This window comes from Zea mays, chromosome 3 (assembly GCF_902167145.1).
Source record: "Zea mays cultivar B73 chromosome 3, Zm-B73-REFERENCE-NAM-5.0, whole genome shotgun sequence".
NCBI lineage: Eukaryota > Viridiplantae > Streptophyta > Magnoliopsida > Poales > Poaceae > Zea > Zea mays.
Window position 1 is genome coordinate 23,240,078 of NC_050098.1, and position 22,690 is coordinate 23,262,767.

Below are 22,690 nucleotides of genomic sequence, written 5' to 3' on the forward strand. Positions count from 1 at the left end.
ACAGCTCCAATAACTTTATCTTCGGCTTATGCCTGTGGTGCTTTTAGTACGGGAGCCGAAGACAAATATCTTCTAATAAGGTCAAATGCTTCTGGTTGTTCTTCCCCCCAGGTGAATTCGGTATCATTTTAAGTCGAAGAATAGGAGTGAAGGCATTGATCTTTCCGGCGAGATAAGAAATAAACCTTCGTAAACAATTTACCTTGCTGAGGAACTTCTGCATTTCAAGCTTACAGGTAGGAGGTCTCAAATTCCGAATGGTTTTAATTCGGTCAGGGTCTATCTCGATACCATGTTCATGAATGATAAATCCTAAGAACTTACCAGCGGACACTCCAAAAGCACATTTACGTGGGTTCACTTTTAGACCATACCGACGCATTTTATCAAAGGCTTTGCACAAATCAGCTATATGAGAACTAAACTCAACCGATTTGACTACAATACCATCAATGTAGACTTCCACATTGTTTCCCAAAAGCTCGTGAAAGATCAAATTCATAGCCCTCTGATAAGTAGCGCCAGCATTTTTCGGACCAAATGTCATGACAACCCACGCAAATAAACCAATGAAGCCTGAACATATAAATGTTGTTTTAGACGCATCTCCTTCAGCCATGAAAATCTGATTATATCCGGCAGTCGCATTATTAATCAACGTGTCGGCTATCGGCATAAGATATTTATCCTTAGGAGTTGTTCTATTTAAATTGCGGAAATCAATGCATACTCTAAGCTTACCTGATTCTTTTTTCCACCGGCACAATATAGAAGACCCACTTTGCGTACCTGCAAGGTCTAATAAAATTGGCTTCTAGCAACCGGTGAATTTCGTCCTTTATTCGTGGGAGTAAGTCTGGATGAAATATTATGGGTTTCTGCTTGAAAGGTCTAAAACCAGACTTAATAGGCAGCTGATGCTGATGCTCTACTATCTCTCGGATTAATCCTGGCATCTTAGTGTAATTTCATCTCTAGGATCGATCTCCAGGGACTTGTTCACAAAAGTCGGCCTTGGAGTTTTACGATCTCCTATGTCGATCTCCTCCAAAGGATCGGCCGATGTAAACCCATGTCCTAACTTGTCAAGATCTCTGAATTACTCTATTATGCCTCCCTCAGAGGAATTAGGCGGTCCCTGCGTGGATGTGGACCGTTTGGTCTCGAAGGCCAGACCGTCCGCGACACTGGATCCATGTTGTAGTGGCTTCCCGGCCTTAAGGGCCGAACTATCATGCGAAAGACCGTACCGTCCGGCCTCAGGGGCCGGGCTATCCACGACCTGGGCTGAACCTTACGAATCTTCTTGCCTTTCCTTGGACCGTCCGGCCTTGGGGCCGGACAGTCCACGACCTGGGACATGTTTCTTATGAGTGTACTCATCATTTAAACTTTACTTGGGATTCAGCCGATTTTCCATCGGCTCTAGCATTACAGGGGTGAAGCCTTTCCTATCTATACTATGAATTGATAATCAGAAAAGTCAACTTCTGTGAGAGATGTAGCAGTCTCATAGGTCCAAAGTATAGGAGCATCGACCACGGCATTGTAGGCCGATGCATCAGGATGCACTTGTTCTACATCATCGCCTACCCATTTTAGTAACATTTGATGAAAAGTAGAAGGTACACATTGATTAGCATGAATCCAATCTCTGCCTAAGATTAGACTATAATTTCCTTCTATATCAGCAACGAAGAATGCAACAGCAACGATCTTGGTCCCGATGGTTAACTCAACAGACGTGACTCCCTTGCCTATGATCGAACTATCAGCCCCAACACCTCTGAGAGTCATATTGGTCTTGACAAGTTCGTCGTCTTTCTTTCCTAATTTTCTGTACAATGTGTAAGACATTAAATTTACGGCCACCCCTCCATCTACCAACATCTTAGCAATCGGTATCCATCGATATCAATGCGCACGAAGAACAACTTTAAATGGTTGACCGATTCTTTCGGTTTAGTGAAGGCGGTGTATTTAGGACCAAAATCAAACTAAGCAACGACAGGTTCATCGTCACTGATAATAGTACAATCGGCGGAGAACATAATAACATTTACGTCCATACCTGGGTGTTCTGGCGTAGCTCCGTAGTCGACCAAGTGTTCTCCCAGCAGGTCATTCTCCTCCATAGGTGTTGGCGCGTCATTGGGGGAGTCCTGGCATAGCGTGGACGGTTCGTACTCGGGGGTCGGACGGTCCATGTCATCCACGGACGGTCCAGCCTTTATGGTCGGACTGTCCATCATACCTGCAGAGAGCTGTAACGTTGATGTCTCGTTTCCTATCTTCGTGGCTGTTTGATTTACTTCAATGGCCTTTGGCCTCCACCTCTTTTGTGGTGGTGGGTACTGTGGATGTGTATCATTAAATATTTTTCTGCTTCTTTTTCCTTGCTCTATTTTGCTCTCAAGCGCTGCAATTTTCACTTTTGAGACCGTGTCAGTTCCGATGGCCACCATCGGGGCATGGAGTATTTTGGGTCGGCTGTTTTGTTGGTAGTCGTATCTTATTCGCTTGTATTGGCCAATTTACCAAAAATCATTGGCCCTTCATTATTTCCCTATATGACGACATCTACTGTACATATTTTGATGATGTCCCCTTTTGTCGTCCTCTTGGTGGCTGTAGGTATATGCCCCCCTGCCGGATTGGTCGGCCTTTGCGGCCGAGTGGTCTGACAATCTTGCTGGGCCTATGCCTGGTGACCGGATTGAGGGGCACTCAGTCGGTCTTGTAGTGGAGGCACCAACCTGTCGAATACAGATGTTTGGGGTGCCCTCTAAGCGGGGTACTGTGGCATCTCAAATGGATATGGTGGCATGCTCCACATTTGATTCGGGACGTATGAAGGTGGTATATATGTATATTGATACGGCACAGGTGGATGTGGGGGTGGGGGTGGAGGTGTCCATGCAGGCACGTTAGGTCTTAATTATACATCATGACCTCTCGTCTTTTCCAATTGGTGTGGTGGTCCAATCGGTCTTACCTGCCGTCACTCATAAGTGGGTGAGCGAGGTCGCTTTGGTGGCCGGTCACTTGGGTCGGCCTTCTTTTTCACATATTTAGACAATAATTGATAAAAGGTCGGGCCAGATCTGACCAGTCGACTAGCTGCCTTTACTGTGTTAGTTTTCCACGTACCTATTTCTAGTCGTCGTGGTTTGAAGGTATGTGGTCGTCGTGGCTCCTGGGCTTGCCGGACCGTCCACTTGAATTATCCGGACTATCCGATGATGTCTCGAACCGTCTACGTCTATGCGTCGGACCGTCCGCGGTGCGCAGAACAGGGACCCGTGCTTGGTTACCTGCCTGCGCCTGCCCCCCAGCGTTGGAGGTAGTGATGGTTACCTTTAGAGTCTCACCTCCATCGGGAGTCCTCCCCGCCACCACCTTCCTGCAAGAGTTTTTATTATTTTCATCGGCCTTTCGCTCGTCGCCGATGATGACCTCCTTGTCTTTGCCCTTATCGGTCATGCTAGGCCGAAGCAAGACTTTTTTGCCATCGAAGTCAATCTATTTATTGGGAAGGGCTCCGTGTCCACCTGCATTTCCTGAAATTTCAATTGTCCCTCGTTAATGGCCAATTTAATCTGTCGTCGAAATACATTACAATCATTGGTGACATGAGAAAATGAATCGTGCCACTTGCAGTATGCACGACGTTTTAGTTCGTGGGTGGGTGAAACATTATGATTTATTTTAATGTTGCATTTTTTAGTAATTCATCGAATATTTTATCACATTTTCCAACATTAAATGTAAATTTAACATCCTCCTGCTGTTTCTTTTGAACTGGCTACAAGGAGAAATAAGCCGAGGATTTGGCCTACTTGGGCCAAACCATTTCAGCAGCGTAAACCTCTTTTGATTCATCGTCCGAGCTACTCTGGTCACATTCTACTATATGGACGTTGTGACGAATCGTTTTGGCAGTTTCTTTGCTTCGGCTTTCGCAAGACAAAGCTCCCTGGTGTAATTGTGATAGCATAAAAAAACTAGACGCCTTCTAATCTTTCTTTTAAAAAATAGCGTAATCCATTAAAAGCTAATCCTGCTAGTTGTTTTTCTGCTAACTGGATTTGGAAACATCGGTTTCTTGTATCCTGGAACCACCGGATGTAATCATTAACCAATTCATCTTTTCCTTATCGTAGGTTCACTAGGTCTACTAAATCTAACTCGTAATCACCGGAGAAGAAATGATCATGACATTTTTGTTCTAAATCTCCCCATGACAAAATAGAATTAGGAGGGAGTGTGGCATACCATGCGAATGCAGTTCCTGTTAAAGATAATGAAAATAAACGTACACAGAGCGCCTCTTTGTTGACCAATTCTCATAATTATGCTAGGAATTGGCCTATATGCTCGCGCGTGCTCTTTCCTTGGTCACCAGAAAACTTCACAAATTCGGTTATACTAGTTCCTTATGGATATGGGTGATAGTCGAATCGGCTATCGTAAGGCTTTCGATACGACTGCCCCCAGGGATCATGCTAACTTCGAGCTTATCTTGGAACGCCTCAGCTATCTCCTCCCTTACTATATCAATGGCAGCCGGTGGGAGACCACCGGCTCTCTGGCCCAACAAGGGTGAGGTTGTTTGGATATTAGCATGTTGTCTTCCCCAATTGGTTTGGGTTTTGTGGTGTATTACTACTTGTCCTATGTGGCTCATAGGACTGGCCATTCCTTTCCTACCTTCTAAGCGGGACCGGAAAGTACTCGCCCCCATAGTTTTGGGATTCTATATTATGGTGTTGATATGTTGTATGATGTGATGGGAGGTTCAGCTGAGGCAGATGCAGATTTGGGTAACAATCTTCCTCGAAAAACTCTGCGTTGGACCGTCCGGTTAGATACGCGGACCGTCCGACCATATGGCCGGCCCATCCGTTGTTGTAGGCGGACTATCAGTCGCAGTATGCAAACGGTCTGACTGGTGGTTTAGGGTTTGCATAGTATGTGGCGACTCGGGTGCATGTTTCGGTAATTCATTTCTAAAAATAGGACCGACCGCCGCTGGCCCAGACGGTGCACGTACGCTCACGAGCGAACGATTCTGACTTGTGTAGATCAGCGGTTTTATCGCCGATGTGCGTAGGAGGCTGTGGTTGCCTAGGGTACGTGTCTATCGGCATCCCGTACAGGAGTTGTGATTGGTCATGACAACTCGTAGCCGATGAATCACGTGTGTTTTCCCCAATCCAACCTCGTGCGAAGGAAAATTTGCGAAGGTGGATTTATCAAAAGCACGCACTAGCCTTCTATAATCATTGTGTATACCCCTATGATATGTTGCATTTGTTCTTGTTGCTCATCTATGTAGGCCTTAAGAGATTGGAGTTCGTTTGCGTCGCTTACCTTGGGGGTAGCTGCAGTGGGAAGGAGCGAAGCTAGATCAGTCGCCCGTTGCCGAACGACCTTATTATTCCTGTCCACTTGAAGTTGGCCAGGAATTTTTCTTTTGTTTCCTGGATCAGCTGCTTCTTGTGCTCCTCGAACTGAAGTTGTTCTTCAGCTGGCATGGTTTCCCAAGTCGGCTCTATGATATGCTGGTGGAAACATCAGAGCTATCTTTTGAATCGGCCATTGAGGATCGATTTGATAGGTCTGTACGTGAATTCCCCAACGGAGTCACCAAAAAGTGTGTTGGCACCGATCCGGGCGCTAATCACTGCGACGGTGCTCTCTACGGAGGCGCAGACGGTCCGTGGCTAGGGGCCGGACGGTCCGTGACCTGGCGTAGGGGCTAGTGTTCCTGCCTGACGAGCCAGACGGTCCACGCCTGGAGGCCCGACGGTCCACGCGTGCGCAGGGGAGGCGGAGTTCGCCGGCAGCGCCTGAATCTCGCTCCCAGGAGGAAACCCATTGGGGAGAAGAGATCCTAGGCTTTGTCTTGGGATCGACAGACAACCCAAGATGCTCTAATCGACGTTGAGCCGAAGAGAGGTGAAGATTTGAGATAGAGAAATGCTAAACTAGGGCTAAACTAGATGTATATTGATTATTGATTCCATCGTTGATGATCAATTGGCCGTAGGCCTGCATATATATATATATATATATATATATATAGAGGGGAGGTCTGGACCCGTTACTATCTGTCTCCTGAGCTAATTCCCCGGTTTTATCTAACAAATCCCGCAAGAAACTTAGAACCCTAACTGATTTTGCGCGCGCGTGGACCGTCCGCGCTACCAGCGCGAACTGTCCAGCCTCAGGGCTGGACCGTTCGCCCTATCATTTCTGGCACCCAACAAGCACAAGTTCACCTTGTTGGATTCATCTGTGCAGCGAAAAGAACCGTACAAACTTATTAAACCCATGACTTTCTCTATGTTTCGAAGCCGTAAAATCTGTAGAGGCCAGAAGATCACTAACAGAAAATTATTAATTTTTCTTTAGTCCTGCATGGTCACGATTACCCTGAGGACTAATAGGAGTATCTGGACCGGACTAAAATTATCGGCCAACGCCGTAAAGCTTTTGCATGGGAGGCCTTTTGCCTCGGTTGGTGGCTTCAACTAGAACAATAGATTGATCTTATGTATCGAACGACACCACCAACGGGATCTAAATGTCAATGCTATATACTCTCTCTATTTTAAAATATAGTTCTTTCTAACCAAATTTTTCCCGTCCACATTCATTCAAATGATAATGATCATAAATATACATGTAAACGAAGTTCATATGTTGCTTAATAAATATATATATCAAAAATATAAGAACTAGCATTGGACTGTAGGACTTCTAGTTTCGGTTGAAGCCATGAACCAGTACTATAAAGATCTTTAGTCCAATGGCTAGGGATTTTTTTGTTCCGATTGGTGGCTCTAACAAGGACTAAAGATGACCTTTAGTCCTAATTAGAACAACAACCGGTACTAAAGGTCCCAACCTATAGGATCGGGAGTCTTTAGTCATAGTTGGTGGTTCCAACCGGGACTAAAACTCCCCCCATATATATTAGCTAGTTTTTTCCACTCTATCCCAAGCTCTATATGCTTAGTGGCTCTCAAAGCTCGTGAGTAGTCTAGGCTTCCACTCGGAGCTAGTCTTTGTCGTGATGGCGTCGACAAGGGTATGCTCTTGCATCACTTGATCTTTTGAGTGGATAGGGGGGCGTGATATCCTAGCCCTGGTTGATTATGTGATATCCTGGTCCAAGACTTAATAGAATTAATAGAGTACTAATACCAACAAGGTACATCTTTTTTCAGAAGCCTATCTCGAAAGAACCTCTAGGTTAAGCATGCTTGGCCCAAAGCAATCTTCGGATAGGTGACCAGCCGGAAAGTCGTCTCGGGTGCGCATGAGTGAGGGCAAAGTTTGCACAAAAGACTTGTGTTGGTCTATGAGGATGATCTATGATCCTAGAGGGTTTTTAGGAGTAAGTACCACCGACCCGAGAGTGGATGGGGTGTTACAAATGGTATCAGAGTCGATCCTCATGGTTTCACGAGCATGTTTGGGCTAGGAGTTTGGGCATATGGTGCTTGGTGCATGTGGGCCCATAGTGGTCACACGCATGACATATGACGACACTGGACACACAGACGTGACTAAGAGGGGAGGTTCCTAGCTTGGGTTTGACCAACGAGTACTATGATATCCTAGCCCTGGTGGGTTGTGTGATATCCTAGTCTAAGACTTAATAGAATTAATAGAGTACTCTACCAACAAGGTGCATCTTTTTTCGGAAGCCTATCCCGAGAGAACCTCTGGGTTAAGCATACTTGGCCTAGAGCAATCTTGGGATGAGTGACCAACCGGAAAGTCTTCAAGGGTACTCATGAGTGAGGACACTATACGCACAAAAGACTCGTGTTGGACTGTAGGGATTATCTGAGATCCTAGAGTGGTGCTAGAAGTAAGTATCACTAGTCCGAGAGTGGATGGGGGTGTTACAAGGGGTTCCCATATTCTAGCAAGGAAACATTGTGAGTTGTCAAGGGAAAGCATCCTACATAACCAACAACACTATCGAGCATATCATGGAATTTGACTAGCGTTTATTGACATTTGTAATTGAATAAGAGGCCCTAACTAAGAGCTCAAGGAGAGCCCTAAAGAAGTCCACACATCTTCTCAAAGGAAAGAAAAAGATGACAAGGTCATTACCGTATAGTGACACTCTATGGTGAATTATAGGAACCGACAGTGGCATGATGATGTATCGCTGGTCAGCTTCAACGATAATAGAGTTCAACACCTCCATAACAACAACGAACAACATCGGGGAGATGGGGTCACCCTGCCGAAGCCCACGAGCGTGCTTGATCCTTCTCCCCGACCTACCCTTTACAAGAGTCTTCATTCTGGCTAGAGACAAAATGATTGAGATACTAACCGAATTATAACACCCTGTTGATTAGATTCACCCCATGCTACATAACAAACTAACAAAATCCTAGCTCATAGTTCAAAACACTCTCTACATTTCAAGTTATGTTTCGATTAGAGATGGCAATGGGCAATTCCTCCATTAGGGGACGGGAATGTAAACGGGGAAATTTCTTCCCCCGACGGGTAAACAGGGATGGGGATGGGAAAGCATTCTCCATCCCTTCCCCGTGGGACCCGTTAAACTTGTATATGATGATGTTTTCTTGTACCAGTTAGTGATAAAAATAAATAATTATCATGTCAAGAGATGACTTATTGTACAAATATGTTCATTTCGATGTATACATAATGATTTATTATATCTGACAATGTGTATAAGCGATAATGTTTTGCATTAATAACAAATGATGTATGTCATAATTTTAATTTAAGCAAGGAAGGGGATCCTTGTCAGAAATTTATCCCCGCGGGAAACAGGGATGTGGAAGAAATGTTCTCCGCAAACATTCGTGGGGATCTCCGCGGTGACGAGGATAGAGAGGTATTCCCTTATGGGGAATTCTCCATTGCCTTCCCTAGTTTTGATGTTGATCATTAGTTTTTTTTAATAATATGTTATCAATTATTACAAAACCAAATTCTTACGTAAACACATATACTAGAAATTTGAAGTCCATAATGCATCTTTTACGCACTAAACATACATATGGTTTGAGTAATTCATGGTCATAGTTTGCAATATTTGTTTTCTAAAATCCTAGACGCACGTTTTGAAACAGAGGGAGTAGCATTTAACATGCATAAAGATCATAGCAGCATGTTAACGAAATTATATGTATAAAGTTAAAGTGTCATGGTTATGATCTGTGTATATTAATTTGACTTTTTTTTGAAAGATTGACTTTGGAACACATGATTTCCAAAACGCAAGAATAAGAAAAACACTAGATTAGAATGCTCATGCCATTGTAATCCTACAAGAATTTATAACATAGGAAAGTCATAAAACATTGGACCATAAGCACGAAAAACATAGAAATGCAAGACACAAAGGAAAGAAAACATGAGGTTGGACCTCGTGCTTATTTTCCTCTAAAATTACTGTAAAGGATGTCATTCCATAGAAATTTTAATGGAGTTGATAAGATTTGATTCTTTGTTCCAAAGTCTATCATAGGAAAACTTTTCAATAGGAATTGAATCCTCTAAATTTACTTTGTTTTTCCTCCATTCCATTTTTGCAAACATCCGTTGTGAAATATATGTTCTGTACTATGTGAGTACCAAAACCAACAATTCATGCAAAACTGAAGATTTTTAGTTTAGATTCAGGGATCCATTGCAGGCATTCATATAGAAGTAGATCCTCAGAACACTTCTGTCTTTAATGTCGAAAACACGCATCATCTAATTTAATTTCTTGGCTCTTTACACTGACTTAATTGCATGCATTAACCACAGCGTGCGGTCCGCATCTGCTCAAGTGGACGCATTCACGTTATTATTTCTGCTGTGGCCACCGCAGCCGAAGCTGCAGTTGCAGTTAAGCTTGTCGGCCTGCACGTTCATAGCAGCAGCAGCAGCCCCCGCCGCCGCTGCTGCCGGCGGAGCGGTGAGTGGAGCTCCGAAGCAAGAGAAGCTGCTGCGGTGCGTCGACTGCATCAGTGCGTCACCGCCACCGGCGGAGACTGCGTGACCGATGACATAGTCGCCGACCGCAGGCTGACGAGGAGGGCCCGGGTACGTCGCCGGCGGGTAGCTCATCGGGTGCAGTGTGGATGGCGCCGTGTAGAGGTAATGGTACGAAGGCTGCGACGATAGCCCCGGATGCACCGGCCGGAACGGGAGACACGGGTCGCCGACGCTGCTGCCACCGGTGGCGCTGGCGCCTCCCCGGAAGTTTCCTCCCAATACGGTCGGTGGGGCAGCGCCAGCCATATTTACATCCCTGAAACTGTACCCACATAATTGCAACGTGTGTGAGAAATACTGACAAACCCTAATCAAAGAGAAGGCGCGATATGGTGATCTTCTGCAGTAGATCGAGTGAGTATATGCATGCTTTACGTCATCGTCATCTGCGCTTGCGCCCCGATGGCGGCGAGGCTCTCGTTGCCGAAGACGAGTTGCCGGGCACGGTTGAGGGTTTCAGTCTCCCTCTCTGGAAGAGGAAGCCCAGAAATCAATATTAACAAACCCATAAAATACAAGGAAATGTAAGCATTGTGTAATGAGCTAGGGCTATAGTGGTGTATGATCTTGCCTTGTCGATGGCGGTTCATATGGCCGCCAAGCGCTTGAGACTTGCCGAACTTGAGGGAGCAAAACCGGCACTCATACACCTTTGCAGCATCGTCTTTCCCTCCATCGCCCTTCTTCTTTATCCCTGTCCCTGAACACACATACATTGATATCAGTCCCTTATGCGCTACAAAGTGTAGAAACTAGAAAGTGACTAGAATCTTTTATCCTTGATATTCTATATCATTTATGAGGAATCCTTCGCATCAACAGACTTAGCATATTAGTTCTGCAAACTAGGTAGCCGGAAATATTAAAAGGACAGAACTTTTAAAAAGCTAGAACTCCATTGCTGTTCAATTGCAGGACTTTCTTTCATGACGCAACTAGAACTACTTCACCTTCAAATCGAAGAAGAGAATATTAGTGCTGTAGTTCCTTACTAACTGCATGGGAGCTTGATGTGGCGGTGGTCGTGGAGCTCTCTACCGCTTGCTTGCCGTACTCCTCCGGCAAGTTGTTCAGGTCCAATGGGCTCCCTACTTGCCTCCTGGAGTCCACACGCCATGGGGACGAACAGACAAAACAAATTAAGTTCTTGGCTTCTTGGCCGGCCGAGGAGCGACAGTTCTTTTTATGTATATATATAGAACGAATCACAATGTTAATGCAGATCCTATATATACACAAGCATGAGCATATAGGATCTCAGATATGATGAACAAGATGTGTGCAACTACTACAGTAGAAGCAGCGAGGAAAAAATGGAGTAGCAAAATTGTGCGTAGTACAAGAACGATCTTGTCATGTAGACAAACAAGCTGTTCACGAAGATCCAGATTCCTGCCTTTTGATAGCACAAGCTGATTAAGAGCTCAGGCGCTCAGCACTATGCATGTACTAGCAAACAAAAAAACACCCAAGAGAAATGGCTGATGAACAGGAAAAAGAAGAGAACACAACAGATATGCACACATAAACAGGAAGCGCACACACACAGAGAGAGAGAGGCAGACGACAATAGTGGCTCAGAAGAAGATATGCACAAGACATGGAGAAGAATAATGCAAGCACACCACCAGAAAAGTGACGAGGGGGTAGTTGTGGTTCTTACATGGTGGAGCAGCAGAGAGAGCAGGCCAGCGGGGAAGGAGACAGCTGAACACACTATGAGATGTGCAATGAAGATTTGGAAGGGGATTGAGGGAAAACAGAAGTGGCCGGAAGGGGATATATATCGGATGGTGGATTGGAGTTGTAGAAAGAGAAGGGACCGGGGAGCAGGTAGGAGAGAGAGAGAGATCAGTACTCGCAGCTATGGTACACTGCTGGAGTGCTGGTAGCAGGGAGCATGTGATGTGAGTACTGAGTAGAGTATTACGGTTTACTAGTGCAGTTTGATGGCACAAAAGCAAAAAAGACAACGCAGTTTCGTAGCAGCAAATGCATAGGGGAAAAGGCTGTGATCTTTAAAGTGTTGGTTTGGGGCGTAGAGGGAGAGAGTACTCCAGTACAGCTATAATGTGGGGAGGGAGAGAAAGAGAGTGGAAAACCTGAAAGTTCTCTATCAGTTCATCTGTGTGCTCTGCGAACAGCCGTCCCTTTCTCTCTCCTCTTCTACTAGCACACATTCACACGCACACACACCTATAGTCTGCTGCCCCCCGATCCCTCTCACAGCCTCTCTACACCTCTCAAGATGCTGCTGTGCTGAAAGCAGCTACTACTAGCAGATGTGATCCTTGGACTATGTGATGGTTGCAAATCCAAATGCTGCTGTATGCCTTGTAGGAGTATCCGGCCTTCTCGCGGTTCTCTTTCCTCTCCGGCCAGGAGCCCAGGAAGAGACCGAGCGAGAGAGAGTGTCTACAACTCCACATGTCTCGCCATGCATGTTTGTGAGACACTGAGACCGTAGCATCCACACACACCCTCTAGTCTAAGCAGGAAAGCCCCACAGGCCACAACACCATCACGCTCTTATCACCGCGCTGGAGTATGTGTTTTCATCCAGCAGCTACGGATGTGCTAGCTGGGGCCTCTCATCTCCTGCTGGCTGCTGCATGCATCATTAAATGGAGTAAGCTAGAGCTCTTCTCACAAACACCCCCTAGATCTTGCATTGCGAACGTGAATAAAACACAGACATCAGACATGCACATGCACACATACATCTGTACATGCATGTATAGGTGATAGACCTGTGTGTCCTTTGTATGCTTCGTTCTCCCTCATCCTGTGCTGGTGTAGGACATGCATGCAGCTCAGCTGAGAGGCAGAGAGAGAGAGATAGAGAGAGCAATAAAGACAAGGGCACCTCTTACAAAGCCCTGCTCCAGTATTTAGTTGAGATGGGCATAGAATGCACAAGCACAAGGGATCGAGCTATTGATCAGGCTATGGCCTAGGGCTGCATGCATGCTTTCTTAGCCTTTGAGCTGGGCTATACTATTGCTACATGGTAGCTAGCAAGTGCTGGTGTCAAGTACTACTCGGAGTTTAGCCCTCTAGAGGAGGGGGGACATGAGAGAGAAGTTATAAATATCATGTCATCTAGAACTAACAATGAAAACACTTGTATAAAAATAAGTATAGTAAGGTAGCATAGATGAACGATAATAGATTAATAGATGATACTATTTATTTCAGCTTCTAGTCATTAGAATCTTTTATAGATTATCAAACGTATAGCTTTTTAGCCTACTTTCATGAGAATCATTTTAGTCAAAACCGTCCAAAATCAACTTGAACACCTAATCGACCGAGTCGTTGCGATAATATGAAACCGTAACTTTCTGCATCTTAAACCATATGGACACTTTTATCTTACTACGTCCGTAATATACACAATACTTAGATTCTCTCCACAGCTAAATTATCATAAATGTTTCTCAGAAAAAAAAAGTTGAACCAAATAGACCCGATGTCACATCAGATTTATGGTGGTATAGAAGTAAGGAAAACATTACTAGTGAATAAATGTTTTCAGGTGAAACTCCCCCATGATTTAGGTTTTTTTTGCTATGGGTAGTATAGTATTCGAAATACATTACTAGTAAATAAATGTTTTTATGTGAGGAAAACACTAGATATCCAAGACGCGCGCGGTGGGCTCGGCTTTGTCCGCCCCTTGCTTGTTGTACAGTGCACAAAGAAGCCAATGAAGAAAAAAAATGGCTGCGTTGACTTTTATTCATTTTATTTTAAGGAGATAAAATGTCTCGCTTCTATAGTTCGTTGAACTTCATTGCATAGAGCTACTATATAAAACAGGCCTAAGACTTGAGAGTAGGAATAACACGAACTCCTGTACGTATTGACATGCACTACGAGTTTTAATTTCCAGCGCGCGCTCTCTCTCTCCTCTCTGGATTTAGTAAAGGACATATACAAGTAGAGGTCAGTGGCTAGCTTGGCCTGCCCATGCAAGGCCAGACAACGGAGAAGGCTGGTGCGTGATAGGAGGACGATGCACGGGGACCTGCCGGCCGCTTGCAGCAGGAAGAAGAAAAGATGGAGAGGGATCGATCGAGACATGCTTGTGACCCCTAAGTACATGCACGCTGCGGCGTTGTGACAGTTAATTTACTGCGGGTCAAGTCAGGGGAGCTGCAATATATACTGCGTACCCAGGCGGCTGCTTCAGGGTTCCTCGTGATTTGCTTCGCGTCTTGACTTTGATGATTTGATCCATCCGTCAGAGCTTGTAAAAGAAACTGGCGGTTTCTCACTTGTACAATTGACGGCGTTGCCTTTTTTGAATTTAAAGACGATCCTTCACTTGCATGAATGGTAGCACCTACTACTTCTAGAAAATGTTTTATTGACAAGAGACTCTTAGACCCACAGTACATGCATGCCAGTTAATTAGAAAAAGGCATGTAATGTCATAAGACTGTCTTTAGCGGATAGAGTAAAATAGGGGAGAATTTTTTAACACTGTTTGGAGAGTGAAATTTAAAATACGGATGTAATAGCGGATGAGATAGAGATAGCCTAAGCATGCACGACTACAATTCTCTTGGTGTGATATCAAAACAGCAAAGGTACTTGTGTTAAGCATGCATGGGGACCTAACATATAGCATCTCGTGTTGCTCCTTCCATTTTGGAGAGTGAACCATGCATGCGCATATCAGGCTGGCTGGTGCTTGCTCTGCATGGTGTGTGTCCACTGCCACTGTGCATGCATGTTATGGCAGTACCTGCTATCAATGCACTATTAGAATCATGTGCCACATGGCTGGCGCGTGCAGTACCGCTTTTTATGCCCTGTGTTGTAGCGTAGGCTCAATTAATTATGTCTAATTTGTTTTTTGCTTGTTCATGTTACTATTGTCACTATTATATATCGGTAAGACAATGTCTTCTAAGTTCTTACTGAGCTTTTGTCGTTAGTGGTGATAGTGCCCATTCGTCTCGCATCGCATATAATGGACTTCGTTCGATCACTGGCTAGCCATATGTTGAAGATGGAAATTTCACTGGATTTGGTTGACCGAGAGCATATAATCACTCGGCTTACTAGACCAAATGCATATTCATGTATCGTTGACATTCAAGGTATATATATATATATATATATATATATATATATATATATATATATATATATATATATATATATATATATATATATATATATATATATATATATAGGGAAGAGGTAATGGAAGCTCTGGGCTTCCGTTAGTGGGCGAAGCCCCAGCCAGGGAGACCGATCGGGTCGCGTTCGGCCCACTGGACGCCAGCCTACGCCATTTATGCAAAGGATAACCACGTATCCCGGCTTACACGCGACATGCAAATACGCAACCATAAATATGTGTACAAATGTGCATAACTCATGCATAAATGGAATCTTTGCATGCCAGGAATCGCGCGCACGAATATTTGCATGTGCTTGACGTTTACGACTGCATAACGTTGTGATACATGATAGCGTAAACCATGCAAACGTTTAAAATCTACCACCGGATTTGAGATAAGGCAATACGTGATCTGCGTGCGCGTAAATAAAGGCGCAGTTACGGCAGGAAACTAATACAACTTTACAGCCGCGTCCACGTTCGCTCGTCCATCTGAAATATTGGCGGCGGTTAGCGGCGGCGGAAGTGAGAGGTCCGGCCGACGATGGGCGGCGAGAAGATGTCCACCACCGGCGCTGGCGATGACATCCTGCCTGTAACATCTGTGCATAAGCCAGCAGGTACGTCTATTTCAATGGACATGCATCATGTAGCGTCTGCAATCGCCCCATACACAGAGGGTGTCTCTGTTACTCCTCCGGCGGCATTGAGGGCACCTGGACATATCGAAGAGCACACAAAAACAGCAGACGTGGTCGGCGCAGAGAAGCACATCCCCATGAGAGCACATCCTCATGAGACATATTGGGCCGCATGAACAGGACACACCTCATATTCTTCAAAGCCACGTAAGTTCTCCCATATTACGTTAAATTTAGTCGCTATTGAATCGTAAATGCTATATTTCTGTGCGCAGCCGGACAATATTGATATAAGATTGATACCTAAAGTCGGTATGACATTTAGTAATATGGACGAGGCGTATAATTTTTATAGTCAATATGCATACGAGGTAGGATTTCCGTTGAAGAAATATAGGGAGCGGAAGAATTGTAAATGGTTGAACTGTTCAATGGAAGGAAAGAATGCTGAAAGGGTAGCTGGAAATCCAAGGATACGTAACACATGTTCGAAACGAACACAGTGCAAGGCTGGGATGAAAACTTAAAAAAATCTACGATGATGCTAAAGAGAATGTTATTTCCGTTCGGATTGATCTGGTAAACTATGAGCATAATCATGAATTTTTGAAGAAAGATACAGAAAAAGGGCAATTGCAATGCAACAAAACACATGATCGTGAATATATGGAGTTCCTTAGTGCGATGCAAGAAAGCAGGATTCCACAACATTGCATTATGGATTTTGTTACAGAAATGCATGGTGGCCGAGAAAACGTTCCAATAACCGTGCAGGACATGAGTAACCTGTAAGTGTATTATGCATTGACAATAATTGTATTTTATATTACATAAACAATCGTAATGTGTTGAGTTAGATATAGTGCATAATCATTACATTTTTTGACAGGAAAAAAACATGGCAAAGGGAAAGAAATGCAAATGATGTGTCAAAGCTGTTATCTTTTTTTTCATTATGCAAGAAAGATAATCCACAATTTTTTTCAGACTTTCAACTGGACAAAGAAGGGAAAATTTTAAGCATATTTTGGTCCCATGCTAGCCAGCAAGCCAAGTACATTGATTTTGGTGATGCAGTTACATTTGATACTACACATAAGACTAATATGTACGATAAGCCATTAGGCATGTTTGTTGGCTCGAACCACCACCTACAATGCACAATATTTGGGTTTGCTTTACTAGGAGACGAGACAGTTGATACATTCGAGTGGGTCTTCAATACGTTCAAAACATGCATGGGATGTGACAGACCACGAGTGATGTTGACAGGTATGTTGTCATAAAATGGCTCGTAATTATTATGGCACGTACTATATGATATCATATTGGCTTGCATGATGTTATGTAAATTTATCTATTTCAGATCAAGACCCTGCCATGCCAATTGCACTTGGCAGAGTATTCCCAAACACAATACATCGATTGTGTTTGTGGCATGTGCAAAACAGGTATATGCCCCACTTGAATGAATTATATGCAAGATTTGAGGACATGGATTTCAAAACAAGGTTCCAATCTATAATACATCATCCATTGAATGAAATGGAGTTCGAGGCTGCCTGGCAAATGATGCTTGATGATTTCCAACTACACGAGAACAACACCCTTGCCAGATTATATGAAATACGCAAAGATTGGGTACCTGCATTTTTCAAAGGAGACTATTGTGGTCTTATGGTCTCTACACAACGAAGCGAGAGCATGAACAAGTTGGTGAAGAGTGCCCACGTGGATGCAAACACACCGCTTCATCAATTTGCAAAGCAAATGATGAAGCTCCTGCATAGTAGGAAGATGAAAGAGGCCAAAGAGGCACTAGGATGCATGGTAAGTGAAAAAAATAATAAACATATGTTTTATGCTATTAAAAACAAAACAGTATTAATACTATATTGTGTAATTTGCAGGGTCAAAAGGATACAACTACATTGTATATGTTTGAAATAAGAGTTGCAAGGGCATACACTAGAGTTGTGATGACAAGGTTTCAGGAGACAGTAAAATATGCAACTGCATACCGAATAGACTGTGATACAGAGGGTGAGGAACATGATTGGGTGGTGAAACATACTACAAGGTCAAATAAAATTGTTTGGGGTCAACACCAATTCAAGATAAGGGCTGATGTGGATGCCGGAAAGTATTCATGTGAGTGCAAGCATTGGGAGCATACAGGTATGTTATACTAAACGATTTTTTCTATATAAAATTATAAATTATTACGAATACATAGCTGTTTGCGATTAATATATGACATAATGTATGTTTAATCAATTATAGGTCTATTTTGTGTTCATCTTGTATGCGCTTTCATGCATCTACAAATTGAAAGGATCCCGAGTGAGTATATTTTGCAACGATACACATACTCCGCGCATCAAGATGTGGCTTTTTCAAGAGACGATAGGAATTTGAAAGGAAAAGATGGAGAAACTAGATCATATAGACAGAAGATGTTGCTTAAAAAAGCAATGAAAGTAGTACACCATGCGAGTCTGTCTAAAGCTGGGAATGATAAAGCACTAGAGATGATGGACGAATTATTAGGGTTATTGATGCGTGTGGAGCCTGATATAGGTACTGGTGAGAGTTGTGGCACAAGTGTTTGCGATGACATCCAGGTACGCACCTCGTGATGTTATGAATTTTGCATAATTACTTGTCGATAATGATCCATGATTGTAATGATGATATAGGTCGAAGCGTATGAAACAGAAGAAATGGCTATAGACAACTTACGCAAATTAGATGATGGGAACGAGGTATGGAACAAATCTTTATAATGTATTACATATACTGCTCTATAAGATTTGTGTCTTCACTGGACTTTGTTTTATTTCACAGGAAATTTTAATGGGCTCTAATACAAATGAATGCAATACTAAGGATGATCAATGTAATATGCAGATATTAACATTGGAACATAACACTGACATTCGGCTGGTTGAGAGTAGTTCTATGGATGTGGAAGCTAGAAAGGTGAAAACATTGCTACAATATATGATGACATACGTGAATATAAAATCTGACTTGATATCTTTGTTTTGTAGAAACTGGAATTTCATATGGAAGGTGTAAACTTAGCAAGACCAGATAAGGCCAAGCCTAAGGGAAGAACAATCAAAAGTAGTGAGCAACAAGTTTTAAAATTGGGTGCGAAAGGAGCTAAGAAGATGAGCAGGAAATGCCAGAAATGTGGCATAGCTGATGGTCACAACAGCCGTACGTGTTTAACTGTCGAGGATAATAGGGTTCGATTGGCTAACCTATCTGGACGTAAGCGAGGACGGCCTCCTGGTTCAAGGAACAAAATCATAGCTGCAACCCCGCAATGGAATGAGACATCAACGTCGAAAAAACGAACGGTGGATGTCGGAGATGATGATTCATCTGGTAGAGAGTAGAAGACCATAAGATACAATATATTTCCTTGTGTAAATGTGATTCCTGTGTTCATTTGACAACTTCCAGAAAGTATCATAAATATACTTGCAAACTAGCATAAACGTATGTGTAATTTGTCATAAGCTTTAACAGTTATGCAGCAAACTGACTGTACATTGACTTAGCATACATGTATGTGAAAAAATGCATAACTCTGCGTTGTGTAATGCATAAGATGGTTAGCCTGTGAACCATGACTGTACAAAAAATGATCCTGTTTGCAGTATATAACTCTGATAATGTATATAATAATGTATTGGCATATAATGATGACTATTGTATCATAAGTGTATGGACAAACATGCATAAGACTGGCAATAATTATATCGTAAACTTCGGACAAAAAACATGCATACTTCGAGGTTATTGACATAACAATATTGTACAGTAACCTGGCAGAATCAAATGCAAGAAACACACATTACTATCAAACACAGTTTGGTACAACATTCCAGTTTAGAAGGTAGCTGATCCCCAAAGTTGTCATTGACATAAACTAAGAAACGTTTACGGACTTTGCCCATAATATACACACATGACTGATCTGAAGTTTAGGGAACCATTGTATACAAAATTTATTACATGACCAAACTAAACTACATCCTTTAGACCTTGAATCTTTGGATGTCTTGGAGCAGCGATAATGCTTTGTTCTTCGGGTGGAATCTGATATAATGCAGCGCAAGAGACCGTATCTCACTGGTGTTGCCCTGCAATACAAAAACACTGAGTTAGTTATACCTCTGTTCCATATGTTGCCTTGTGCCAACTATAGAATTAACTGGTAAATTTGTACGTACTGCTTCTATGTCTGACCGCAAAGATCCTTCGTCGCATTGATAAAATAGAATGTAACCCATGACATAAAACCCACAGTTATTGGATCCAGCTGCCATGTTAGGACAATTTGGGCACAAGTCAATTGTGAAGTTACCAAACTTGGGAAAGCATGTACTGGGCCGTACATGTTGTATTGCTTTGTTTAATCTGCTCATAATAACCTTAGCCCATGGTAACTTTCTGCCACCTGAGCCCAAATGTGCAAAATGATAGTCCTTCCATGTAGTTCCACCAAGTGTTGGTCCATATGGGTTGGAATCTAAAATATGAATGACTTCTTGACCTTGTTAACAACATACAATGTCCAATGCCCCCTGCTTACTATGGGGACCATGATCTGACCGTGTAAAAAAAGCATAAAATTAACAGGGTAACTTACAAAAGCATAACAATGTGATATGTTCCATTTAAAAGGAATTATGTTTGGATGATGAAATACGATTGTTACCGCTTTGCATTGGTCCAATTCATCTATCTCAGGCAATGAATTGTCTAGAAGTGTGTGGAGTACAGATTCATCAAAAGGTTGAGGGTTGCGACTGTGTCGTTCCTGTTCCTCAAAGTTGAGTAGTGACTGCAATAAACGATATAAATGGAGTGAGTGTACTTGGGTTCATCTAATTTGTATATGAAAATGGTGTATGTAAGTTACGATAGTTTACCCCAACATTAACATCAAGAACCAAACTGTTCGAACTCATGGAAGTCTGCTGATTTTTTGCATCATCAATAACACATTGGATGAAACACTGCATGAATACATTGTCTAGACACTTCCCATCGGCAAAAGATTCATATATGTCAGAACATGTCGCTGAATATTCACCATAATCTATTATGGTCCTGGTGAATTTTTTATATCAATTAGAGAGGTCGCGTAAATCTACCAGCATATAAACAGATTTAGATTTAGTATGAACTTCATACCTGCCGGTGTCAGATTGCAGACCACACAAATATTCGCGTAGAGCTAACACAGTTTGCATCTCCGAATCAAGAGAAGCCTGGCCAACCTGTGGAGTGTTTGTAGTGGATCGGTTTCAACATAAACCTAAAAATATATATGAAAATATACATAAAACTCTGTGAACAATTTTGACAACTATAAAGAAAATGAAAATTACTGAGCTGACATAAAGTGGAATATACATATGTGGAATGAAGTGTCATAAACTGGCATAAAATTAATGAGCTGACATTACTGATACAGATCAAGAGACAGAAATATTCTTGCAAACTGCATAAATGTATGTGTAATTTATCATAGGCAGCTAACAGTTATGTAAAAACTGCATGCACATCTACTTAGCATACATGTATGTGTAAATATGCATAACACTGATTTGTATGATGCATAACCTATTTAGACTGTGAAGCATGGCTGTACAAAATCTGTGAACAGTTGAAAACTACAAAGAAAATGTAAATTACTGAGCTGACATGTTCAGATGGAGTCTGATCAAAGCATGGACCACTGTCAGGCAAGTCTGTTTCTGCCGCTTGTTGTACGCCGCCAGTAGACTAACAATGATGGTATAAATGGATTACAAATTTAGTAAACTGCTAATGAGAATATAGAAAAACCACGAGGGGGTTTAGTCATACCTTGATTTGCGGAGTCGCATCAAATATCGGCGCGTCAGGATCCATGTGTGGTGTTGCTTTAGGAGTGACGTTTGTATTGGTCGGCATGTTCTTGCCACCGTCACCATGTTTACCCTGAAAAAATTGTAATGGTTATATGCTATTTACATAAAACGATGAATACAACCCTATAATGAAAAAATACAATTAATAAGAAAAACATTACCACTGAGGTTGTAGGTGTTTTGTTCTGTTTCGTTATATTTGTATGAACCAGTGGATCAATATCAGCTTCATCGGGGCAACTTTCTAATAGTACACGAATATGCTGTTGCCTTAACAGTAATTCATGTACCTGTGTGTCTGTAAACTGCGTATCATGCTGAGAAACTGGAGTAGACATATCTGGTACAGTTGGGGGGGGGGGGGGGGCGGACACGTACATCCTTCTGTACGTGTCATGTAAACAAAGAAAACATTGTTTAAAATAATGGCATCAAAACGATATGGATAAATGATTGCATAACTTTTTTATATTGACGTAAATACATTAAACTGACTAACCAGCTGTCTGGGGAAGAATATTATCTGATTTTGATGTGGTTTTCTGCACATCATAAGCATCTTCGTTGTCACCCGCCTCGGCACGGAGGACCTCATCAATTAACTCGCCAAAAACATCAGATAGATTGTATTGTTTCTCGACAATCTGCTGAAGAGTCTGTTTAATAACTGAACACGCCTTACCAACCTCCGCATCAAAATGTGACAGTTTCTCTATGAAACCCAGGCGGTGGCGGGATGGAAGCTGATTCAGCTTGCTTGATATCAAATCCCTGATGAGCGGGAGTTCGATGTGAATTGAGTGCTGTCCAGATGGGTCAGGACGAGGAACATCAAAAGTGTTGGTCCTGGTCTTATATATGCTGTTGTAAATTGAAAATTATTAAGTAAATGTATAGCATATCACTGAATATTATGTTGAAAT

The 22,690-nt window shown here is 42.7% G+C and overlaps 2 protein-coding genes and 1 long non-coding RNA gene across 3 annotated transcripts; 1 reads left to right on the forward strand and 2 right to left on the reverse strand.

Annotated features, from left to right (window-relative positions):
- Positions 1-9,657: 9,657 nt before the first annotated feature.
- On the reverse strand, positions 9,658-11,804 carry LOC100280974 (JAG). The gene is made up of 5 exons (NM_001399073.1): positions 11,717-11,804; positions 11,046-11,152; positions 10,625-10,753; positions 10,429-10,522; positions 9,658-10,315 (listed from the first exon to the last, which is right to left on the reverse strand). Coding segments are annotated over exons 1-5 (807 nt in total). The 5' UTR covers positions 11,719-11,804; the 3' UTR covers positions 9,658-9,840.
- Positions 11,805-18,186: 6,382 nt separating this feature from the next.
- Positions 18,187-19,238, forward strand: LOC103651826 (uncharacterized). The gene is made up of 4 exons (XM_020550733.1): positions 18,187-18,455; positions 18,531-18,596; positions 18,679-18,813; positions 18,885-19,238. The coding sequence occupies exons 1-4, from the start codon at positions 18,288-18,290 to the stop codon at positions 19,236-19,238; spliced, it is 723 nt and encodes a 240-aa protein (XP_020406322.1). The 5' UTR covers positions 18,187-18,287.
- Positions 19,239-21,549: 2,311 nt separating this feature from the next.
- LOC109944933 (uncharacterized) lies at positions 21,550-22,081 on the reverse strand. Its single transcript, XR_002268322.1, has 3 exons — positions 22,058-22,081; positions 21,724-21,837; positions 21,550-21,639 (listed from the first exon to the last, which is right to left on the reverse strand). It is a non-coding gene; the product is annotated as an uncharacterized lncRNA (long non-coding RNA).
- Between the last annotated feature and the right edge of the window lie 609 nt (positions 22,082-22,690).

What these genes read in the sequence shown, in the direction of transcription:
- LOC100280974 (NM_001399073.1), bottom strand. An exon ending in ATCAAGCTCCCATGCAGTTA is followed by an intron (nt 10,754 to 11,045) that starts GTAAGGAACTAC and finishes ATGTGTGTTCAG; the next exon opens with GGACAGGGATAAAGAAGAAG. An exon ending in TATGAACCGCCATCGACAAG is followed by an intron (nt 10,523 to 10,624) that starts GCAAGATCATAC and finishes TTCCTCTTCCAG; the next exon opens with AGAGGGAGACTGAAACCCTC.
- LOC103651826 (XM_020550733.1), top strand. Translation starts at nt 18,288, where the DNA reads ATGTTGCTTAAAAAAGCAATGAAAGTAGTACACCATGCGAGTCTGTCT. An exon ending in GTGTTTGCGATGACATCCAG is followed by an intron (nt 18,456 to 18,530) that starts GTACGCACCTCG and finishes ATGATGATATAG; the next exon opens with GTCGAAGCGTATGAAACAGA. An exon ending in TGGATGTGGAAGCTAGAAAG is followed by an intron (nt 18,814 to 18,884) that starts GTGAAAACATTG and finishes TTTGTTTTGTAG; the next exon opens with AAACTGGAATTTCATATGGA.